Raw genomic sequence first — 27,315 nt, forward strand, 5'->3', positions numbered from 1 at the left:
AGAGAGAGAGAGAGAGAGAGAGAGAGAGTATATATATAAATTTATTAACTATATAGTGATGTTGAAGAGTGAAATGACGCAGAAAAGGGATTATAAAATTCTTTTCAAAGTCTGAACTTAATAAGCTAGAGCAGGGAAGCAACAGGCTAAGCTACTGAAGAAGTAGAGAAGTAGATTGAGAACGCACAAGCATCAACTACTATTTTTATTGCATTATTTTTTTTTCACTTCTTCTGATAATTGCGATACGTTTAGAGAATTTTTCAGATTTTATTCGATTGATTTTTTTTGCTTAATAGTTTGATGCACAAAGGTAAAGTATAATATAATATACTCAAAGGAATGCTATGTATGGATTTTTGCCGTCTTAGGAGTACTCTGTCGTCTTTTCTGTTGAAACGTAAGGGGTATATGGGTTTATAACTTTTGATAGGCTCTAAAAAACATTAATTAACAATGAATAGGGGCCCTAATTTTATCAGTTCTCTACAAAATAAGCTTAAAAATAACTGTATTAAAAAAAATTAAAGAATAATGTTATGTAATTATTTCATAATTTCTAAATCATGTCCCAATTGCTTTAAACCCATATAAATGGAGGGCTAAACATCACATTGATATATTTGTTTTTGGAAATTAATTATATTGAAAAACATTTAAAAGCTAGTTTTTAACAGCTTTCATGATTTTAATATTTGTAAATTTTATATTATACTTAAAAACTTTCTATCATTTAAAAAAAAAAATTCAAAGTTCCTATTGCTTTTATTGATGGAAACACATTTTTAAAAATTAAAATAAAACGTGGTAATATTTGGTGTTAACTATCCACAATATCACATAGAATCAAACCGGTGTTGCTCCACAAAAACTTTCCAGAATTTATATTTCCTTTATACATAAATAATTCTTTATATAAATATAGAATAGGAAAACTGTTGACCAACCATTTCTCCTGACTCTCTAATGGAATGTTTCTCAAACTTTCGACATCTGTGTATCATCTCTCTGATATTTATGACAGAGAGTACCCCTAGTCAAAAAAATATTGTGACGTAACCTCTCCTAAAGGCTATCCTACTCCAGCGGACGCGCCTTCCTGCGAATAATGTTTAAACGTTTAATTATTTTAATTAGTTTAATTATTTAGACTCTTTGGCACCGAAAACCTCTCTAAAGTTTCGTCATTGAAGATACATTTAGCACTTTGAACAGATACTTACCAACAATGTTGAAAATCAAGAAAACCATATTAAATAGTTACATATACGTACCCACATCCATGTATATACTTATGTTGAATCTTTTTTAAATAAATAAAACCTAAACCTAAAACACTGCGAAGAAATAATTACTTTTTATTTCTATATGTACCAAAACCTAGAGAAGCGCGAATCCCTATCAAACTCTTATTAAGATGGTGTAGAAACAGAAGACTCTTGCACTTATTATTATGAATGTAGTCTGAAATTTGGTTTACAACTAAATACTAATGAAAAAGTCAATTTTAGTTTATTTCTCATCATTCCTGGTTTTTCCAACATTTCGAAAAAGGTGGTTGGGCAATGCTACCTTTATAGAGGTGATGGTGTAAAAGAAAAAAAAAAACACTACAACAGGTTTTTAAATTCATACCAGTATAAATGGAGCCAACAAACCTTGGAAATTTAAATTCTAACTTTTAAAGTGGACATTACCCCAATTGACCCGCACACTACAGCTGAGTTTGTTCGAACTAATTTTTAATTGAGTTAAACATAAATTCAGCAGAAGTTTATTAGTAATGCAGCTAAACAAAAATATGCAGAATAAGTGTTTATAAATTAATTTTAATGTGTTTATAAATTAATTTTAATGTGTTTATAAATTAGTAGGCTATGATGGATTTCAGATTATTGAAAAGTTTATCCGACTTGACTGATTTTGGGGTATTAATCTGAATTTAATAATCACAATACGATCGCCAGCATATTGGAATCGGAAAATATTTAAAATTGGATCAAGTGGGAAAGGTTATAGGGAGAAATTAAAACAGGCAAGTGTTGTATAAACAAATATTTTTTGTGAAAGGCTGCCGGGGAGCAAATAATGCTCTTGTATCAACCGAAAATTAAATAAGCAAACCGTCGGTCAAATAATGGCAAATATCACAGCACGGCTGTCAGCTGCTTTTATGACTAACATATTTATTTACTAATCGATAATTATGTTTTAATTTCAATATAGAGAGTTAATTATCTACAAACCTAATTATATATAATGAGTAAATCACTAAACCATCTATGATTTATCATCTACCTATAATGTATCCTCCCACATCTTTATGATATATGATATAATAAAAAAAAAATTACTTTACTAGAGCTTGACTATCTCTTATGTCACAAAAAATATATATTCCAATAAAAATGATGTTCTTTTAAACCTATAAATTAAACTACATTTATATAGTGTAGTTATAAGATTTATGATATGTATATATATATATACATATATATACATGGTGTAGTTGTAATTATGACAAGGTTTACCTAAGGACTGTTCAAGTACTTAGATTTAGAGAAATAATACATATATGTTTTCAACGATGTAAGATTACTTATTTAAATCTCTTAGGTATTTCGTGATTAATGTTTCTTCCTTTCTTTACATACTTCATTTATGTTTACAGCTTTTAGAGGACGTATCTTGTATATGATTAAATTAATAATATCCTATATAATTTATATATTAATATAGATAAAGGAACGAATATTAATCTCGAAAATTTTTACATATTTCATAAAAATTTATAAGTAACTATTTAAAAAAAAAGTTATCAAATTATTATTTTTCCTGTAAAATTTTTTATTTTTATTGTAGATGCCATAAACGCCATCTGATTATACCACTATTTTTTTTTTTTAAAAAGGTAGACCGATATTTTTTTTTAGTAATAAACGGCGTTTATGACCAAAAAGTTTTACTCAAAGAATGAATTAAATTCTATTAAAAAAAAAAAAAAAAATAGATCGTCTAAATCGGATTAGTACGAGCAAAGATTTTGAACTTAGTACTTGTGTTTTAATATATTTCTCAGAAGTTAACATGAAAAGTTTTGTATTTTTATTTGTTTTTCAGCTTCTCTTTAAATCTCCTGGAAATTCTAGATGCTTATTTGAAAGATAGTTAATTTGTTTTCAAAGCTAAACTTAAGAAAGAAATCCAGGAACAAGCGACCAAGTAACCTTTACTGGACTTGAATATTGTAAGTCATAGGCAAGTTGAGGAATGTGGTATGAGTGGTTATTTTTTTTTTTTTTACCAAACCAAAACAAATTTTTTATTTTTATGTATAGAAAATAATTGTTTTCTGGTATTTATGGCTAGAATTTAATATTAAATAAATAAAAAGAATTAATTTACTAATCACTTGTAAATTATTTTCATAATACAGCAAAAATTAAACCATTGAAGAAGATCCCATGACATTAAACAAGTATTAAATTTAAATAAAGCTGATGAACATTTAAGAAATAAAATAATAAATGTAAGTTTTCTTTGTTAAATATGAATACAGGTTGAAGCCCCGCAAAACCAGGCGGGGAGCCTGCCCCCATTGCTATTGATTTCGTCTGCTAAGTATCGTGTGCATTTATAAAGTCAGAGGGCGCAAAGAATACTGTAGTCTTCAAACACCATCGGCTACGTCGCCCAACGGACAGGTTTCGCGGCGATGTTGTTCGATAAAATTTATTGGGTTGAGGAAGGACTTTTATAACTAATGAGGGTTTAAATATATATTCAAAACGGTTATAAATACACCCCTCACATACACAAATAAAAAAAAAGAAAAAGGAGACCCTGTAAATGAGTGGTTTAAAGGCAAAGTGGTGTAACTCCATTAAAGATTGTTTCGAGATAAAAAACAATTAGTAGGACAGTAGTGGGAAATTATAGAATAATACTAAACAATATCTTCGTCGCATCATGTGTTAAAAATTATCCGTTTTAATTCAAGTATGTTGTATTTAACTATAAATGAAGTTATAAGAACTTATGTGCTATGACAATTTAACAATTTTTAACAATTTATTAGACCAAAAGCAATTATACTTTAAGGTTTTTATATTTCCCTTGGTTCGTCCTAAAGAACTTATGTTTTGGAGGGAAAGCCATGTCGATATCGTTTTTTAAGTATGAGGAGACGACCATCTTCTTCTATGGACAGCTAAAATTCGCAAAAGGTTTCGACCTGAATTTCAGGCCATCATCAGGGCTGAAAAAAAACGAGACAACAACCTTAATTCAGAGACTATAAAAAATAATAATAAATAAAATTTGAAATATATGACAGTAAATTAAGTAGATAATAGTTGATTTCTACTAATAGAAGATAAAATAAAATATAATATAATATACTCTATTAGTATAAATCAACTAACATATTAATTTATTGTCATGTATATTTCCAACTTTGTCTGCTATTATTTTATTTTTATGGTCTCTTAATTAAGGTTGTCATCTCACTGTTTTCCAACACCGATGAAGGTCGAACCGTCGGCACAAATAAATAAGTTTTGATTATTTGTTTATTTTTGCTGACCGCACCCCTTCTCATATTTATATATAGTATTTTAATAAAAATAAATTACAGATACTCCCCTTGTTATATCAAAAGATGGATAATTTTCTCCAACGATCTGTGCAGTTACTTGGGAAGTTGGGAGTTACACCACTATGCCAGATAGTGTTACGGTATTCAGAATTCATTTCTAGCTTCTTCGCTTTCATTCAGAGGGACATTTATAGATTTTGCTTACACCGGAAAATATATATAAACTAGTTTATTAGTTATAAAAAATTAACGGATTCTAACCCGAGGGATTTTTAGTACATAGAGAAAAATTATCAATTGAAAGGCTAAATTTTACACGTTTAACGGAAATTAGATTTTTAACATACTAAAGTACTGCCTATGAATGGGAATGGCATCTAGTCTCGGTTGATATTCAAATGATACCTGTAAAGAATTAACATACACTTTACATGCATGGATAATTTTAAATAGCACCAAGTTGAAAACCAAGATGACCAGCAGAATCAGCCGAATTGAGATAAATACTATCTCAAAAGGGTTGAGGGAATTCTAAAGAAAGAAGCGGACACCAATTACATTAAGATGACCCTCGCAGTTCTGTCCGGTTTCATTTTACTTCTTGAAGGAAGAGCGCCGTTACAGAGGATTGGATACCTACACTTTATTTCCCAAGTAGGTCTTTCTCTGGACCAAAAACACGGGGATTCCCAAGGCAATTTGTTAAAACTCTGGACTTGTAACGACTAAAGACCAAGATTAGTGAGATTAGATTTAGTTAAGGAGACCTAACGAAAACTTCAACCCTCAAATTTTAAAGATTTTTTTTTTCTCTTTTTGGATTATTGAACAGGATTCTGAGGTTCGGTGACAGATATCTTTAAAAGAACCTGGTTTTATTGGCAAAAATTCAATTTTTTCAATTATATCTCGAAAACTATCTGTTTTTTTAAGAAAATAGTTTCACATGGGCAAATTAACGAGATCAGGTTTCTTGTCCTCTTTTAATTGGACTAGAAGGTTCGCTCTTATTTATTCCGAGATCAAGCATTATTTTACTCACTGAAAACACTAGTTTCCCTCTAAACGTTTGGAGTCTATTCGGCAGTGGACTTTTTATGTACTTAATAAATTGTTATCCCGGTAATTCTGAACTTCAGTACTCCAAAAACTCCAATAATCCGTAAAAAAAATGGCGTAAAAAAAGTTACTTTTTTTTTTTTTTTTTAGAAAACTCAGCAAGCGATAACATTTTTCAAATAAAAGTGCACATATGTAAAGAAAACCTCCCGATCTTTAACGGGCCTTAAAAAATCAAGTTAACGTAATTATTGTAAAAATCGAAAATGGAAATTTTTACAGTTTTGATATCGGGTAATCTAATACCTATGGACTATTCATAACGGATTTGTCTGACCTAGAAATATATAATAACTATTGTATAAATCATTTGACTCAGTAAAACTATTTTAATTAATAGTAGAAAAATGTATAGTACAAATGTTTTTGGTGAACTCATTTTCTTTTATTACGTTTTAGATAAATCCTCAAAAAGAGTATTTTTTATTTATACTTTATTTCATTTATGAATGAACAATTTTATAGTTTTAACATATTAAATCATCACTTAGCATTACGGGGGATGTAAAATAAAACATTTTTTTTAATTTTAAACTTCAAACTGTCAAATTTCCAATAAAATATTTTAAAAAAAATTAAATAAATAAAAAATGTTTCTTGTATTCATATTTTGAATTTTTTTTTACACCATTCTTCCAAATACTTTCTGTAATCCAAACTTTTCAGCAGCAATCAATATTGATATCAAACTGTACTAGGGTTCAAAGAGAATGACTAATCAGTTAAGATCCATGAATCATAGCTCAGTATCCTCTGGCTGATTCGGATCTATGTATCCCTACTGGAGGTAAACTCGACAAACCTTCGCTTAAGTGATTATAGGGTCCATACTCTTTTTTTGGAGTGAGCTTGCTCGGAAACCTCCGAAGATGATAGTCACAAATTTTGGAAATTCGTCTATAAAAGTACATCTCTTGTCGAATACTTATTTAAATTAATAATATTCATAAATTTAATTTTTTAATGAAAATTGTTAAGTAGAAGAAAAATAAAAACAAGCTATAAACTATACGTGTAATTATGTCTTTTCAAAAATTGAACATTTATATTGAGTTCATTTATTTGGCTATAAAATATATAATGATTATAAATAATTGCCCAAATATCGTACTATCACTCAGAAAAGAGAGAAAATGAATATGTTTGCGAAATGTAAGCGGCTAAAGATGTTCAGTAGATGATAAGATGAATTGACTTTTTGAAAAAGAAAAAAGTCGTTACCAACATCTGCAGGAAACTGTTAAATCAACCAATCTAAAACATTAAAAGTTGAATATCCCAAAGGGCCTCATAAATAAAATAATGAATGTGGTCAAATTTAAATATTTATGGGAGAAGCGGCTTTATCTCTCACTCTCAGAGATTAAAATATATTATAAGCTAATAATAAAGAAATAACCGGACGGAATAACTTGATCGAGTTAAACAATTATTATTAAATTCATTTTTTTATTGTTTACATTAAAATTATGTTAAGGTATATTGCTCTTGATCATTAAACTGTGATAAAAATAACTACAAATTATCTCTAAACTAAAATATCTAAAAAGTTAAAGCTTCATATTATCCTTTTAATTTCATCAATAATTAGTGTTTAACTTTAGAGAACCCTGAACAACGCTTGGGAGTTCAGGTTAACTACTCAATTTTCTTAGTCTTTGACTGAGTAATTACTCAGCTGTTTATTTCTCTATGGCCACCAGAACCCACCAACACATTTGGTATACACGTATAAAAATGTTAAAAGTTTTGTTTATCTACCATATAAAGTGGACGACACAAACAGCCCAAAAGTACATAAAAGATTTCTTGGGTGCCTATAAATGTTATTCTGAAATGGCAAAAACATTAAGTTGTCTACTTTTAAGAAAAACCAAGACAACCATTAAAAAAAAACAAAAAAAAAAAAAACGCTTCTTAGTACTCTTTTAACATACGCCTCTAAAACAAATTATTTTTTTTAACAAACAGCAATTAAACAATTTTATATTTATCATTATAAAATCGTAGGAGATTACGAATAAATTGACGAATTTATTTGAAAAAGTATGGACCAAAATTCTATTTAAAAGATAAATATAATCTCATTAAAGTGCTCCGTCTACTTTTTAAGGAGTGGATACAACGTCCTTGACGGACGAAGAGTCTTCCATTCGAGGTTAAACATTTCTTTCACTGACCATGAAATATTATCTAATTATGGAGCTCAAAACGTGTTGTATTCAATATAAAAAGAAAAGTTCGGAAAACAGTAAGATTTAAATTATTAGATCAACGTGCACTGAACCACCTAGTTTTTAAGATTCAAATTAGCTTCAAATTCCACCAAACCTCGACTGAAATTCGAATCATCGAAAAGACTTTCAAATAACACTAATTTAATTTTGCATACAATTTTTGGGGTTGTTCAACCTTTAAAAAATAATGAACAAGTAAACATAAGTGACCAATGTTCTTAGAATAGTATTAACCAGTGGTTTTGGGTGCCTATGAAAAAGTTTTTCATGAGCTTGTTATATAAAACATTCAGTGTTATTGTTTTTAACTTGAATTCAAACTCTCCTTTTACAATTTGTATTAATACATTTACAGGTTTTATTCGGTTAATATACGCATCTAAAATAAGTGATGTATTTTTAAAACATCCTATTCTCTATCCATGAAAAATTAATTCAAATTTTATAACAACAAATCTTTAGAAGTATAAAACATCGCTTAGTAATAATTTGATACCTATGAATTTAATTAAATATTATGGATGGAAGCAAAACTATGAATGAAGATTAAAAATTATTAATATTACAGTAAAATATAGATACGTTCTAATTATGAGTCCGAACTCTTTTACTTCAGAGATCATAAAAATTGAAGTAAATTTATATAAATAATTAATACTTTAAAAAAATAATCAATTTTAATAATGGTATAATAATAATTATATAAGATTAAAAAAAAACAAAGCAATTGACTTTTCGGGATAAAAGCGTCACCTATAACTCCTGCATTCATTTTTAGCCCATGGTAAAAATAAGGCCATTTAAGCTCTGGTCTCAAAATAGAACCACCCACGCCTTTCTATTTTATAGCAGCCGTAAATACGTGACAGTAGAGTATTTCCACGTTACTCAAACGCAAGTTGTTTATAGACAAAATGCCGCCGTGTACATAATCATAATCTTTATTCAATAATCTTCTAGCGGGCTAGAAAGAATTTTTTCAATCGTAACTAGAATTTGAAGATAAACTACTAAAATGTACGATAATGTAAGATAAAATATACAAAGAGTGCATGATAAAAAAATAAGTTACAATGTTTCTGAACAAAAGTTTTTATCAACTTTAAAAAAACGTTGGCATTTCCTCAACTAAGCCGTAATGGAGATTTTATTTACATGGATTACTTTCTACTTTTAATTTAAGACAATGTATTCAGTTTTTTTTTTTTTAAAGAACCAATGTATTCTGCTGAAAGTTATGTAATTTTATTTGTTATTATTTTTTTTTAAAATCATATCCTGAATTTTATAATTCGACATAAAAAAGTTGGGAAAAAATAAAGTAATATAGACCCACACATCTGATTATTTCCTTCCAACCTATGCCAGCACCAGGAAACGATTGTGAAAGTAAATTTAAAGACTTTAATTCTTAAATTTCCAAATTTCTTATTATTATTTTCTACTCAGGCATACCAGTGGTGTCCAAAGGTTTCATCGATTATTCCTGATAACTTTTCAGTAAGTGATTGGTAACAAGAGTGAATATTGGGAAAATTCGGTTCCGAACACATAATTACAAATCCATTTCAATTACCAGCATTCAGCTCAAAGATATGTAATTTCATTTTATTAATAACCTACTCCAGATTTTTATATTTATATATAAATTTATAATCCTTAGGAAACAGTATAATTTTGAAACATTTATTTTTCCAAAACAAAAACCATAAAAATCAGACTATTTAAACACACGTTTTACTAATTTGTTCGTTATATAAAATCTACAAAAATTAAGAATCAAATATTTTCTGCCGGAGAAACATTCTTTCCAATTTATTTAGGAGTAAAACCAACTTAATATTAAAAATAAGGACTATTTAAAAAACAGATTTTCATGCTAAATTTAAAATAATAAACGATCATATGAACTTTTAATAGGTTAACCAAAGTTACTCAGTTTTATATTATATGTATTATTTAAAAATTAGAAACAAATCTAATGAAGAAAAGTGAACAGTTAGTGGTAAAGAAATAAGTAACTTGTAGATTTACATAAACTTGTCAAAACAATTAATAAGAAATATAATGATTTTAATTACAAATATTGTTCGTGCATTAACCAATTGCTTCTTAACTAATTGAAGATAAATTCATTGACGACCTGAGAATCCTACCCGCATTGCGGTTACCCACTCAAGGATTATCAAACACCCACAATTTACAATGTAAATAAATATTTTTCATCAATACATTTATATGCATTTACAGTGATTAATGTATTTATAGCGAAAAAAAAAATAAGAATTGTCTAAATCCACTGACGTTAGTTTCAGTGTTTAATTATTGTAAACAATGTTATATTTAAAGAAGTTTCACAATAATAATTCAAACAATATTTTTATTACGAAATGTGAAAATGTATATAGATATAAAAGTGTGCGTTTCTCTCACCTAATGAATGTATAGAACATATTACATGATTCGAATTGTGAAGGCTCCAATCTTTTCGATCGCCTTCAGAAGATAATAAAATTGGAAACAGCAAATATTGTTTTAACGATAATTTCGAAATTTTCATTACAAATGAAATTCACTAAGGATTTTATACCTTGTCCAAATTTATCATGTATAATTTATTTTTCGTTACATTTTTTTAATGGAACAGCAATCTATACGGTAAAATTTGGCGACATTTTGTCAATTAGCCTGAATAAATCCTAAATTACGAAGTCAAAAAATCAATAGTATATATAAAACTAGCTGACCCGGCATTGCTATATTTGAGGATGTACATGGATTAAACGAACACAATTAATAGTCTGTTATAAATTATTTTATTCAGTTAGAATTAATCATTTATCTATACTTTATTATTATAATTAAACCAACATATGCGATAAGGATCGAAAAAGTAACTGTTTGTCAAGCCAACTGACCTATGGAAGTATGGTAAAAGATTTTTTAGGAGTGAAACATAGTTGATATTAGTTTTTAGCACCTCAAGAAACCCATAAATACGAATTTTCGAAAACATCAGAAAATAAAATTTTAAAGCTCAAAATTTTCGCCACTACCAAACTAATCTACAGCCAACGTGGCCGTGGTTTAGAACTCAATAAACTACGCCAAAGGGCGCGATCCGTATCTAATTGAACACAGTAGGACCGGAGACACAAAATAAAACGTTTAAATTTGTCTTTCTTTATTTTAAAGCCATATTTCGCCCTTAAATTGTCTTAATGTAGGTTAAAAGAGCAGACAATCGGTTTCCTAACGGTTCTATTAACGTAGCAATTGGATCAAATGTAGAGGAGTTACGAACGATAGGGTAGTCAACGGAAGAAAAAAAAATTCTCCAAATAAATTAAGGTGAAACATTTCCAATTTTTAATTTCCTTGAAAAATAGTTTTTAGCAGTTTGAGATCACGCTAAAAACGAATATGATTTGTTTTTTCCTAAAAAAAAATTGTAGACCTACTGTAGTAGTCTATTTTTTGAGTATAACATCGTTTAATGGAATGAGTAGTATTGTTTTCTTATTCTTCGAAAAGAGACGGATTTATTAGTAAAAAACAAAACCGTAAAAAAAAACTCAACTTTCCGTGCTACAAACCAAATAAGTTTGATTTTAAATATAATTTATTCAATTTCTTGAGACTGGTATTTATTTATTAAATAAATCAAATTGTATCCTTGTTTAGTCTTAATACTCTTTATTATATCAATAGTCCTACGTTTCGGCCAATTCGGCCATTCTCAAGAACAATCTTCAAATATAAATTCACATCTCACATCAAAATTTAAAAATGTTTTGCTGGCTATTCTGCCCAAGTCATTAATTATTTATTTGATAGTGATAGTGTAGATTAATCGAAAATTAAAAGTTTTAAAAAATAATGTAGCTTGAAGATCTATTTGAAGATTGTCTTTGGAGATGGCCGAATTGGCCGAAACGTTGGACTATTGACATAATAAAGAGTGTTTAGACTAAACGAGGATACCTTTTGATTTATTTAATATAACGTTTAATTTTGTTCATAACTTATTTTCTATCCAAAAATTCGGTGATTTTAGTATCTTTAGACCTTCCCAAGGTCCAAGGATAACATTTTGAAAAAAACAGAACGTAAGTCGGTCCAGTAATTCAAAAGTTTATTGTGGACAAAGATTCGACCATTCCTTTTTTTTATACTAAGATAAATAAAATTTTAAAGTTTATCTTGACACTTTATATATATATAAATTTAATTTAAAGAATTATTTAGGAATTTATTATTATTTAATTGTTATCTTAAATCTCTATCCCTTAGTTCATTTCTTTTCTTACTCTTAGTCTTTTCTTGCAGCCAGGCTTAGCGCTGTGAGATAACAATGCATTTGTGTTTCTGGTGTCTGTTCTAGAGAAAAAAATATTTGTTTTATTAAGCATATGTGATATCATCTTTTATATTTTAATCTTTTTTATCTATATATTGTGCGGGATGACCTTATCATCCACTCCGAATTGATCCCTCCTTTTTTTAGGACTTAAAACCTTTTTTTGTTTGTTTTAATTGAATATTTCAATATAAGATATTCGAAATTCGTTAGTAAAAATTTTAATATATTTTAAATATTACAGAATATCATCTTATTGGTTTACCATGACAATTGTTTAATATATTTTAAATATTACAGAATATCATCTTATTGGTTTACCATGACAATTGTTGGAATATGACAATACTACATATTGTTTGCCGCTGTATTTTGTTCACTATATTTACCTCAATGTCTTTTATATTTTTTAAAATATAGTTCTAATGGTCAAATTAAAATTCGCATATATTTTTTTATGAAACTTAGTAATTTTATATCAGTTTACTTCGTATTACTTCTCATAGGTAGAATACATTTTGTTTAGAAACATAATTATTTAAGAGAAAAGCTCTTTTAGTTTCGCTATAATCCATGATAGAGGATTAAAGATCATATTTCGTATCATTTTTTACTATTATTTAAGCCATTTTAGTAGTAAAAATTTGTATCACTCTTAAAAAATAACTTCAAATGTACCAGGTTACGACCACCAGGCCATCATCAGGGACAATCTGTTAAATTACAGATTTCATTATGAATTATTATAAATATTTTTTTAAACATTATTAATTATAAATTAGCATACCTAAACTATAATTTATAATATTACAGTCTTAAATCAACTGTTAGTAAATTAGTATGCTATTCTGCCCAGGTCTAGTATATTTTAAATAAAAATTAACCAATAAAACAATGTATAAATCAGGGAATCATGTTTAATTACTAATTGATTTGCTGTATCTTTAATTACCTATTTCATTTATATTTAAAAACTGTCAGTTACAAATTATCTTGGCATTATAATCACTATGTATCAACACCAATATTATTTAATCTTCCTCCAGAACAGTTCAGTCTTATTATCAATTTATTACAACTAATTTTTTGGACTATTTTCTCACTCTTCTTCTCATTCTATTTCTTTATTTTGTATCAGCATAGCAATGATATATAAATAAGGAGAGGAATTCAAATAACACAGCACTGGTACAGCATGCATCCAATAATAAACTTAATTTTGATTTTGAAAATACAATAATTTTGCATGAAGAAAATACTATTTTAAAAAGAATCATGGCCATTCATATATCAGCAAATAGTAATTATAATTTTAAATTTAAACCAAAATTATGCAGAAATATTAAGTTATAATTAATTTATAATTTATATGGTTAAATTTAAGTTTAATATTTATGATTAAATGAAATAGGATTTATAATAATAAGAGAAATATTAAAACAGTCCAAAATATAAGTTGTAATAAGCCTGACTTGATTGTGAGGAAGGTTAATGATACACTTGTTGATAAGAAGTAATAATAGCGCTAAGATAATTTATAATTAAAAGTTGTTAAATTTAAATGAAATGGGTAGTCAAATATAAAGCAAATTAATAAATAAATAAACATGATTCCCTTATTGATGCGTTGATTCATAAGTTAAATTTTATCTAAAATATATTAGACTTTGGTAAGATATATTGGACTTAAACAGTTGATGTGAGCCTGTAAAATTATATTTTAAGATATGATAATTTATAACTAATAATATTTTTTAATTGATAATAATAATTTATAATTAAAGCATTACTTTACTCCGAACAGATGTCCAATATGGATGCGGAACTAAAAACAAATCAAAATTAATACAATCTCATTAATGATAAAAAATTAGGATAGAAAATAACAAAATTCGTTGCCAGATCTAAAAAGTTATATATTGATTCAATGTTTTAGTAAACATAACTTACCGCTAAATTTTTAAAAAAATGTTTAATTATTTCTTATAACTTATATTTGTTTTTAAAGGATTTACTTAAACATTTTTTATTTTTATTTTACCTAAGTTTCGTTTTTATTAGTTATCATACTTTTTAATTTTAATTCTAAGTATGCTTATTTATATTTATACTATGTGTGGAATGTATAGGGCACGGAACAGAATGTTCCGTTAGTAACGTATATGTGGAATAAGCGAGTCGATTAATGTAGTTGAAAGTATGAATATTTTCAAGGTTGATCTGAACAGGTTGAACGAGTACAATTTTTTTTTAGTTGATAGACAGACTTTTATTCATTTTATAATGTTTTGTTTATATTTTATATCACATCAATAGTGTTTTTATTAATACCGTTTATACCTCTAGATCTGATTTTTTTTTTAAACAGATGTATAGTTGATCTGTCATTTTTTCTACAATCGAAACGGATTACTCATTTCAGATTCTAATTATTCTCCACGAGACCTTGAACTCAAGACTCAATAAAAGGAAAATGTTCGACTGAAATGTTGCTGCATTACTCAAGGTAATCTCTGTCAACACAACTGTTCTGTTGAGGAAACTCTGCATCAACAGACCAAAATTACACTTCAAAAGTCAAAATACAATAAGATGGTTTTAATTATTTTTTCTACAGGATCTTTAAATTTATTAAACCAAAATTCAACTCATATTTTTTTTTTTTGCAACGAAAAGTAATATCCAGCATTCAGCAATCATCATATAAAAAATTATTTTAAAAAAATTTAAAAGCTTTCAACTACCACACTAGATATCGAAGATTTCAAACAATAAATTTTTATTTTTCTGTTTTTATAAATATTTGTATTTTAGTATTTCTCGAGGTGGAATTAGCGAATATAAATTTTGTTTCTGCCAAAAATATAACAGCACAATAAATGTTGAGAAAGGAAATACATATATTTTTTTATAGATACTTAAATGCTTCTACACAATAGTTTAATGTCGCTTAGTCCTGTGAATACTACCCCTTATAGAACAAGTGGACAAAGTTTTTGGTAAAATGTAGAGGAAATCCAGAATAAAACAATCAAAACAAAATAATCTAGCAGCCCTCTTGGTTTATTTTAATATGAAATATAATTTCTGAATAACTTTCTTTTTTTTTTAACTGATTTGAAATTAGAATTAATTTGTAATTAGATAACAACATACATATATAAAATACGTTATGAATGCTTTTCATTTGATATATTTTTCGTTAATGCTGTAATACATTCAGCAAAAAACGGTATCATGTGAATAGTATCTCTTTTGTCCGTTATAGAGAAATAAAAAAGAACTGATGGGGAATAAAACTGGCAGCGCCCGGAGTGGAGGGGTTCTGTAATAGAGGGGTTCAAATGCATTAAACATGAACCTTGTTGGCCTGGACTTAAATAAAATTGTCCTTTATGAAGGGTTTCCATTAAGAGAAGTTACACTGTATTAAAAGAATCGCGAGCATTGGGTACACTAACGCTTTCAGGACAGACCGAAATCCTAACTTACTTTCTATCCACCTCAAGTAAGTAATTGTAAGTATTTATTTCGGAGAAAAAAAATACAATGATGCAAAATGTTTACTACTACTTCCTTCTATATGGAATATATAGTGAGGGAAAGTAATGCAATCATGAAAAATTTCTAATTCTAGATTTCGACGTAAATACTTGTGCATACTTTGAGTTTCCCGAGTCCAAAAAGCATAGTCTCGCAAAATGGTCTGTGTGTCTGTCTGTGAACAGCCTAGCTCAAAAACAATAAATCGCAAGAAACTGAAATTAAATATTTAAGACGGATATAAAGTCTGGGACGTGAAAGAAAATTAAAAATAAAAAAGAAGGAAATTATGGAATTATGGAAATTCTATTTATTATAAATCTATTTTTGACATTTCTACGACTTTAACGATTTTGATTAATGTCACCATGTTAGTAAAGAATAAAATGGCTTTTAATTCCAGTTAGGTGTCATTAAAATTTAGATATTAGAATAGTTAGATTCTCATTAAAATAGTGTGAGGATTTAAATGAAGATTTTTTAATAATCTTACCCTAAAAGTATCTTCAATTTTGTTTATTTTAAAAATATAAACAGTTCTCATTGTTAGCAATAATTAAAAACGGACAAATACAAAACAATTTAAAAAAAAAATATTAATAACTACAGAACAATCGAAATACAGAGGCACTCGATTCGGACGGACCGAGAACACCCGATAATTCCCGATTTCAGTACGACTTTGTTAAACTGTCGTATTCTTTACAGGTAAAAAATTTATCTCGGTCTCTCCCACTTCAATATACTAAAAGATAGAAATCTTATGGCAGCAAATAAAAATGATTTGTTCATAATTTAGAATATTTTTTTTTGAAAATCATAAAAAAAGATTCCTACTAGATCTCACCAATCCACACAATATTTTGGGTCGTATGTAGGATGATGAGTACGAGTTGTGTGAGGCTCGCAACGCACCAAATTTTTATATGATTATGAAAGTTATGTAAGTCCTAATAATCGATAATGAGCCGATCCTTGCCTTATGTATTAGTAACAGGCTGGGAGCTAATATAAACACTTTGCATGCGTGTCGTCAAGGACTGCCACCTGTATTGATTTCGTGTAGAAAATATTTATGATTCATTTTTTTAATATTCCATCTTTTTTTTTTTTTTTTACACACGATATTCATGCAAATCATTCTAGTGAGCACTAGCTGAAATAATAAGTTATCGGAACAATTAAAAATTCCAACTTTAATATTTTATATATGCATAAATTAATCTAAAAGGTTTGCATAATTAATTTTATTGACAAACAAAATTATGATACAAAATGCCGTTTTTAATGAATATTTAGATATTATATTTATAAATAAATTAATTTTTAAACATCTAATAATTAATTGTAAATTTTGATTTTGTTTATATCATAGCACTTTGACATTTTTCTGTTAATCTTCATTATACCTTTTTTTTTTAATTTTTGCATTTACTACAATGAATGGCAGGGTTGGGATATTCTGTTGAACGAATCTTATTATGGAAATCTAAAAAAAAGTGAAAGATTAAGTCATAACCATATATTCCACATCAGAAAGCAGTGGCCAATGAAATACAGTGGCAAAAATCACATTAACTTTAATGTATTAATATATAACTATTTATTTTATAAAGGAATAAATAAGTATACCCCCTATATTATATTAAAGATTATTTTTTTTTTAAAATGAAAAAAAAAGCAAAAAAATTATATCGGAAGCATGACTACAAATAAATGATTTCCTACGTATATACTTTAAGGTATATACACTGAAAGAACAATTATTGAGTAGATATTATATAAGATATTTTTTATATTAATCAAAATTATTTTAACATAATACTTTCATATGTTTATAATTTTAATATTTGAAATAATAAATAATGAAGTTTAGAAGAAAGGCAAAGGATTTTGGTAATGGGTTATAACCTCACTGCAACAGATGTAAATTATCTGTAAGCACAATTCTGTTTGAACAAGTGTTATTGTCTTTCTATTCCTGAAAGGTACAGAGGTCTCGGCCGCGGATATTTAAAAAATAATTAAGGAAATTAAAAGATCTCTAATACTGTTATTTATGCCTCGATACCTGCAAAAAGTTCTCAATTAATGGCACTGTCTCACAAGTATTGCAGATTTTTTTTATTTCAAATTTTTCAGTCTTAGAATTCTACATGTTACGAAAACCAGTCCAGACGCAACCAAAATGCTTCATATCCGAGGATAGAACACAAAAATAATTGAAATTAACATTTAATTCCTTTATTTTGTAATTATACGAAACAATAAAGCAGTTTAATCGCATGTGGACTCATTTGAATAGAATTTAAAATTAAAATTTGCAATAAAAGAATGTTTCATTGCTGAGAGCCAGAGCCAGTAGATAAGGCTTTTTTTAGGTATTATGGGATGGATTAGGACCCCAGAACAACCCTAATGCCATATGATTTGTTATTCCAAATTTATTTTATTTCAATTCAAATGTATAATTTTATAATGCTAGTTTATTAATTATATAAAATACACAAAAGAATGAGTGTATATATCTAATTAAAAAAAAAAAGCTAGATTATGTTTATCATGCAAACGGTAACTGAAATCTTTAAATTTTATTGATAATCTTTTTTAAAAAACAAAAAAAAAATAAATTAATAAAAATAAAAGTTTAATATTCTTTAATTAGATGGATAACGTTCATTATAATCCAGTCCTTTGAAATCAGAAAAATATCATTGGACTGTGTTAGTTTAATTATATAAATTATTAGATGATACTACTAAAAACATGAATTTGTCTGCATTAATGAAGGAGGAAAAGATGAAATTAAATTAGACTAATTTCAGAAAACCGACTCACTTTTAGTCCACACAAATACAACCCACTAACAAATATTTATAAATACGTTTCCTACTCTTCATAAACAGAATGATTCATACGTCGCTTCTGTATTACTTCTAACTATAAATACATTGTTCCAATTTTATATTTGTTTAAAAACCTTTAAATATATTTTAAAAAATCGATCTTAAAGTCAGGAGTAATATGAATTTCATAAAACGTAAGTTATTTTATAGAACGCTTGAAAATTAATCAATGAGTTGAAAGGGTTTAATATGCAACGATATTATTCAGAGCTATGATATTAAAGTAGATTCAGAATAGGGGAGAATGAACCAACGGATCAAGTATTATTCATCAAGAGAATTGAGAAAAAAAATCAGTTTTCTTTGTTATTGTTCCTGAGTCAATGTGCCGAATAACACATCATTAGCTGGGTCAAATCAATATTTTTTTATAGGGAAAAGTTAACTTTGTTGACTGAACATTTAATTTTTTTATATGTATAATCTTTTATCTTTTTGAGAATGTTTTTTTTATTGTTTAAATAAATTAATTAGTATCCAAGTTTAGTCTCAAAACAGTCTTTTTTTATTTCTTTAAAAGTCCAACGTTTCGGCCAATTCTGCCATCTTCAAGGATAATATAATAAATAACAGCTTTTATTATGAATTCATTTTTAAAAATACTAACAAACAACATTATTACTAATAATTTAGCATACCTTAAATATAAAATAACTGCGAGCCATTGTTTCATTGCATGATTATACTGAAATTAATGACCTAGGCAAAATAACCTGCAAAATGTTATTAAATAATTCGATGTGAGGTGTAAATTTATATTAAGGTATGCAAGATTATCAGCAATATGTTGTTTGTTAAAAATGTATGTATAATAAAACTTGTTATTTATTATATTAGCCTTGAGGATAGCCGAATTGGCCGAAAAATTGGACTGTTTTGAGACTAAAGTTGGATACTAATTAATTGCATTTTTTGTTAGCTACTAAAGTATTATCACTAGTTTTGGCGATTTTTCCCGCAACTACAAACATTTTTTTACGTGATATTTTTTTTCATCAACGGATTTTACATAATTCATACAGTATGAAAAAGAAGAGTAATATGAAATTTGGACCCGTGCTCCTAGTACCCGTACTACTACCTACACTACTAGAACCCATACTTCTAGTACCCGTACTACTACCTACACTACTAGAACCCATACTTCTAGTACCCTTACCACTACTAGCCGTACTTTTACAGTACAGCACCAGTGCCCCTACTACTAGCGTCAATCAAAAACTTCATTTTTTATGTTGTGAAATTATTATTACCTTTTCATAATTGAAAAATACAATCTTTAGGGATAAAATTATATAATATAGCCTTCAGTAGTAAAATCTTTGGTTACAAATTTTGAGGACTGTTAGCGCAGGGGGTAAGCGAGGTACTGCGCCTGTCTGCCAACCCGAAGGGTGCGAGTTCGAGTCGCCAGCCCAATCCGGGATTTTATCAAGCACATAATTATACAATACTCACTCACAGCTTCTCCCCTCCCCCCGGGAATTTTTAAGGCTCGTTACCCAATGGGTGGCACTCACAAAAAATAGGCGTGGGAATGACGAACCCACCTTATGAAAACTACGTCATAAAACGCGCGATGTATATTTCCAAAGTACATTGCAAGAGGACTTGGATCTCCACGGTTTGTTGTGCTAATAATAATAATAATAGTTAGCGCAGTGGACACTACATGTTTAAGAACGAAAAATATGTTTTCCAACGTTTAGTTGTAAAACTCACAGTCGAGAGTGAAATTTTGGACTAATTAAACATATATTTAAAAACCTTCCATTTATAAACTTGTTCAAAGCTGTTTACAAAAATTATTAAACATATGCCCACTGGTATATTTTTACTTTTATATCGCTAATTTGCTTGAATAGCACATCTGAAAAAAAAGTTTAAGTTTTACTTTGAAATGGACGTGTTTCAAAGATAGTACCAAAGACAGGGTTTTCTTTCTCTACTATGATCCCTCTATGAACTCTCCCAAAACAGTCAGCACCGGTTGCCATACCAAAGTCTGTAAATTCAATCTATTGAATATGTCAAATACAAAATATTTTATTTTATTTATCAGATGTGCCACAATACAAGTAATGTAGCAATATATTTAAAAACCTGATTCGTAGCGATCTACAATAATTTAATTTTGTTTAACTGTTTCTGCTAAATATTCTGTAAAATGTACTGTAATTATAATATCTATAATTTTCCAAGTATGCTTTACAGATCATTCGGTTATTTTTTTGCTTGGAACCAGCTTCGTCCACCTTCTCTTATTGTTTCCCATCAGCCGAATTGAGCCCACCGTATCTTTGTTCAGGCAGTCTTCCCACCTGGCGCTGACTTTCCACGTGGGCTCTTGCCATTGTGGTATTCGTTATTGTGTCGAAAACAAAATTGTGGGGGGAATGCAGGTGCCCACTGAAAATATTTATTATAAATAAAAACTAAAATGACATGCTACCGTTTTAGTTGCTGAATTGAGAGCCTTTGTTGAAAAGTCGATATTATTTTAAAGTTTTGTCTTTTATACAATCTGTAGCTATAAGGGAGTTTTGGGAAACAGTAATTTTGATGGTAGCAATTAATTACTTGAGTAGTTACGGATAATGAAAATATTGAGTTAATGTGTACGTATTAATTCATCATTTGTTTAGAGTTGAGTTGTTTTACCTTACAAACTGTTTGATATATTCTATGTGTGTGTCTATATATATATAAATATATAAAGTATAAGTATAATAATATAAAGTATATTGTAAACAGTTTTCGATCTCCCACTTACTGTGATAAGTGGACTCAAACATTTAAAATTTTTTGTATATAAATTCGTTTTTGGCAAATATAGGAAAAATGTTTCGTATAAAACTTACAGAACTAAATTTACTACAACTTTCATACATAAAATTTCGTTTTCTGACTATTGATTCCGGCGATACGGTGCCTAAACCTAAAATTTAAATTTAAGTTGTGTTTTACCTTGCAAAAAGTCAGGTAGCACTAATATTTTATAAATAAGTTGTATACATAAAATACACATCTAAAAAGTGTTCAATCTCACACCTATTGTGTAGACGATGTGCGCAAAGAACCTCATAAATTTTATTCACGTTTTGCTAATATTTTAGTAATTTATTGATAAATAAATTTTTCATAAAACTTGGAAAGGATAAATTGATTACATCTTTCAGCCTATGGTCGTGGAATAAAACTTAAGGGTGGCCAGTAATTTTTTGATATGGTATGTATATCGAGTGAATATAGTGAAATAGTGAAAAATACAAGTTTGGACTTTAAAAAATTATTAATATTTGAGAACGTAGCGACGGACCCAAATTTAATGTATTCGTGTTGCAAATTTCATCTATTTCTATTATAGCGAATATTTTAGTGTTTTTTTTTTCCTTTTTATAGATCACAATTACAGAAAGTTCATAAAAAAATTCCTAGGAAGAAGAACGAAAAATAGTACAGTAGAATACCCACTAAACCGGCTCTCTGGATTTACTGGCAGTAAAAGAAAAGATAAATAATTTACTAAACAGAAAACACTAATGTTTGTTCGGTAAAACGGAAGAAAATAATTTATTTTTTTACTACATCTTCTAGATTATTAGTATACTTGAATAAAGTCAAGTATCTAAAGATTTTTTTTAAAATTTAAATTGTATTTTAATTTTTGCCTGCCATTTGAATTAATATTAATATTGAAGATTTTTCTTTTACTCTCTCCGGTTTAAACTCCGGCCCACTCGCTTAACCAGCGATATCTTTTCAAAGGAGGACTGTTATAAAATGTATCTTCATACTTCATTAACCACACCTTCCGATAAGGAAAAAAGTGCTCGATATAAGCCAGCAATATGAACTCAAAAAGGTGTTTACGCAATAAGTAACAAAGCTTTATCTGTTTGGGTTGGAAAAGTCTGTTATGTTTGAGATTGATTGATCTGCTTCAAAAGTAGGCTACGAGTCCTGAAAGAAATTCTGATCATTAGGAAGTTTCCTGTCACAAGTCATAAATAAAATCTTCCCACAGGAAACTTCAGAAAAAAAAAAAAACCTCCAAGAACACCCTTTTAAATGAAACGTTTGACATCATTTTTATTTACATAGATTAAATAAGATATCTCAGATTTATATATAGCACATAAGTCTAGTCTAACAGAGATATAGAAGAGTGAGTCGGATAATATTCATTAGATATGTGAATGACAGAAAATAAATTAAAGTGGATATTTATAGGGAAGCGGGGTGGCTCAGTGGTAACACGTAAGGACCCAGGTTTGAATCCGGCTGTAACAGACGATAACTTATTCTGTTATCTGTGGGTTCAAAAGCCCCCGAAGTTACCCAGCCTCAAAAAGGAGAGCCCTTACTTAAGTAGCCCCTCGAGAGAAAATCTGGCAGTCGAGCATGAATCTGACATATGACCAAATCACCTCCTTGCACAACCGTTGCGTAACAGTACTTCCAAAATTATGCACCCCGGACCCTTCATGGGATGCAGAGGTACAGATTTTTTTTTTTTTGTTTATTAATAACGTTAATTTAAGGCTTTCAATAAAAAAATTATCAAATAATATTTCTAGTTTTACGCTCATTTTAATAATTCTTCAACTACATTTTGACTAAAAAATATTTAACTCCAGTGACATTAACGTAACACGTTTATGCACTAAACTAGTATAAGTAATAAAAGATCAATAAATCATTCATCCAAGTACAAAGAAAGCATCATAATTATTACTGTTTTAATATTAAACTAATAAATGTACAAATATTATAATAATAATAAATAAAAAAGTAAAATCTTAAAAGAGTACTTTTTGTGTTATAATATAAATAAATCTATAAAGAAATATAAAAATAAAATAATTTAGGTAAAAAGATCATTTAAATATATTTAAAAATAAATATTTGTTTATGATATTAGTGATTAATTTTTATATTGACAAAATAAAAAACTTTATAATGCAGTGAGCTAATAGCATAGAAATAAAAATAAATGAAAATTGGTTTCTGCGGTGCAATGATAAACTTTTGATTTTTATTATTGAATTATTGGTTTAAATCGGTAACATTCTTTTTTATTTTATTACAATATAATTATTTTGTAATAAATTAAAATTCAAAAAAAGCACGTTTGAACTTTAATTTCTTATAACTCAATTAAAATAATTACATCTATAAAATTCCAACATGCTTTAACAGATAACTTCAAATGTCCAACGTTTCCATCATCAGGGTAAATCTATTACAGCTTTAATTATACGTTATTACTAATAATTTAAAAATATTATTAATTATACATTAGCGTTACTTAAGACATAATTCCACAGCCTTACATCAATTATTAAATTTGCAGGCTATTCTGCCCAGGTCTGATATAATATCATAGTTAAAATTAACCTATGGAACAACATATCAATAGGGGAATCCAGTTTATTAATTAATTTGCCATATTTTATGTTTAATTGCATATTTTGTATAAGTTTATCTTAGCACTATTATTAATAGTTATCAACAACTATATTATTCAACCCTCACAATTAGGTCAGGCATAATACCAATTTATTAAAACTTATATTTTGGACTATTTTTTCATTTCTTTTATTATTAAAAATAACTTAATTATAAATAGTAAAATAAAATTTAACCATATAAATCATAAATTAATTTAAATTAAAATAATACATGTCGCGATCAAGATATCAGAAAATTTTATATCAGAACTTTTTTTATTTGTTTTTCAATATTAATTCAATTAAAATGTTTTTTGATATTCCACTCCGAATATATACACCAAAGTTAAGCGATATGTAAATTTACAATAGACGAAACACGAATGACCCACATTACATGTTATTAACTCTAAACAACAAAAAATAGGTTTTGTTAATTTAATTCTAAGCATTCATGATATTAAATTATTATTGACTTTTTTATTCCTAACTTTTTCGATGTAGGATTCTGATCAAAATTTTAACTAGTGTAGAAAATATGGAACTCCAGTAGGTAATAATTCATTTATTATCTAGTTATATATCCATACGTCAATCTTTATTTTCCAATAAAATAAAATAAATTAAAGATTATTTTATTCCAAATTTACCTCATAGTCAGTTAAAAGTGGGCATTTCCAATTTATTTTTTTGGTCATTTTTACATTAATTTGAGCTAAGAAAATAAAACAAAAGTCGGGAATAGATAAAACTAGAGCACAAACTTTAACATCTATATATTATATATTAATGATTAAATTGAATATACACTTATTGCATTGAATACAGATTTATTTAGCATATTGCTAAGAAAAAAAAACAGCAGTCCCTTGAACTATTTAAGCTAAATACTTTTAGAAATTCTCATTTTCATGTCATTTATTGAAAATTATTTAAAGTATAACGAAATTATTGAGGTCAATATCTCTACTTCTTAGAATTTGATATATAAGTAGCAGCAGTAATTGAAATACCAACAGTAAGTATTTATAAAATAATTAAATACATTTCAAGTGATCTTACCGGTCATATTGAAAAGGATTTGGTTCCATAAGCCACTTACCTGTAAAAAAAAGGAAAGAAAGATAAATAAATAAGAATATAAGTATAGAAAACAAAATAAGTTTAATTAAAGAAAATAATATTAACACTATTTTGAGCCTTGCAAGGCAGGAGATAAAAAATGGAAAAGGGATACATTACATATGCACTTATTAAAGAAAAAGAAATTAAAAAAAAAATAATAATGGGTTAAGAAGCTATTAAAATAATACATCATGGCATATTCCATATAACATTTCAAGAAAGGTTATTTTTCATTTGATTTTCTTTAATCAATTAATACAATAAGAATTTATAAATTAGTACCTCAACAATTCGCAATTGGAACTTTGATGCTGACAATATAATAAAAACATAAGAAATTAAGTTATTTTTTTGAATAATTTTAATTGATCATTCATTAACACAGACCATTTTGCGAGACTAGGTAATTTGAACTCAGGGGACCTCAAAATGTATATTTATGTCGAAAATTTGAATTCAAAATTTTGCAAGACCGCAACACTTTTCCTTACGATATACTTTATATATTATATAAAAAGGATAACTGATATATATAAACACACACATGTTAAATAATTATTTTTCAATTAAATAAAATATAATAAATAGTATTAACGAAAACAGAACAATATACACAAAATAACTATATAAATAATTAAAGAAAATCCTTCATTAGCGTAAAGAACCGAAATGAAAATATTCAATCAAGATACGACTATAGAATCTTGGTTAACTATTCAACATAATCAGAAATAAAAATTGAATTAATTGAACTTAAACTTAATTTGAAACATCATATAGAAAAACTTAATAAGTTTCGCTCATTTTTCGAGCAGTCCTCAACAACTACGGTACGAAAAGAAATTTTATTGTTTTTAGTGGTGTATAAATTTCCTAATATTAGACCCCTTATACGAGTGTATCTCTTTATGTTCAATAGTTCACGAAATATAGTTCCCCCACATTCTTTTCCGAACAAGAAATCATCAACATTTCGTGAATTCATTTTGATAGAAATAATGTTTAGATTTGATTCACCTTTAATAATCCAGGAACATTAAAGTTACATGAAATAACTATATATATAAAATGTATATGCCAAAGTAGTTTATCAAATTCTATTTTCTTATTTTGTTATTTGTTTGTTTTTGTTTCATTGTGTAAACCATCGCTGATCATCAACGCTAATAATTTCTTATTTATTTTTGCTTACATTTGTATATTATTTATTTTTATTATATTCTTTCGTTTTAATGCAATGTTATATTATACAGGCCAATGATTTTAGACTACTTTTATGAAATATCGTATGCAAGAGATATGATTGTAATGCAGTGTATTTGTTTCATTACATTTTTATTGTTATTGTTTTTTTGAAATGTTACTGTAATGTTCTAAATGTTGAGAGGTGAGTCTCCTTGGAGTTATTGCCAAGGCCAGCGAGGTAGGGATATAGCTCGCTCATATATTTAGAGAATTCCATAATCGCAAAACTGACAACTGATTTTTAAATCAATCATAGGTTAAGAAATGGTATACTCCATAATTTTATCTTTCATGGTTAATCTGTTCACTGTGTAATTTTTTTATAAATTCCAAATAAATGATCAAAAAATTTAAGTAATATCAGCAATTATAAGTATACATGTATCCGAATGTGTATATCAACAATTTAAGGCGGAGAAAGAAAATGTAAAGATACTGCTTAATTTTAATTCATTGGGGCCCCAACCTCAAAATATATTACAAAATTTTTTTTTATACCGTCCTTAACTCTATGCATCCTTCAATCTATTGAACGAACCTGAAAGTTGCAGCAGCTTCGGGGTAAGAAAGAACCAAGTTATAAAAAAATATAATGAAATAATCCATCAAAAAATAATGAATGGTATAAATAAAACTTCAATAAATTAAAACCTATCTATAATTATACTTTTATTTTTAGTATTTTCGAATTATTTTTGTTTCGATATTGTATTTATAAGGTATATATAAT

General features: G+C 27.5%; 1 protein-coding gene across 10 annotated transcripts in view; it reads right to left on the bottom strand.

The window, feature by feature from the left end:
• Window positions 1-27,315, bottom strand: part of lilli (lilliputian) — a 508,119-nt gene that overhangs the window by 173,585 nt on the left and 307,219 nt on the right. Inside the window, exon 2 of one of the 10 annotated variants that reach the window (XM_067045207.1) lies at window positions 25,278-25,317. The exons of the other annotated variants lie outside the window; for them this stretch is intronic. Coding sequence (XP_066901308.1) covers window positions 25,278-25,306 — 29 coding nt within the window. The 5' untranslated portion in view covers window positions 25,307-25,317. The remainder of the gene's footprint in view (window positions 1-25,277; window positions 25,318-27,315) is intronic. 10 annotated transcript variants of the gene reach the window in all.

This window comes from Halyomorpha halys, unplaced genomic scaffold (assembly GCF_000696795.3).
Source record: "Halyomorpha halys isolate HHAL.00 unplaced genomic scaffold, Hhal_1.1 Scaffold644.1, whole genome shotgun sequence".
In the NCBI taxonomy this organism is placed as follows: Eukaryota; Metazoa; Arthropoda; class Insecta; order Hemiptera; family Pentatomidae; genus Halyomorpha; species Halyomorpha halys.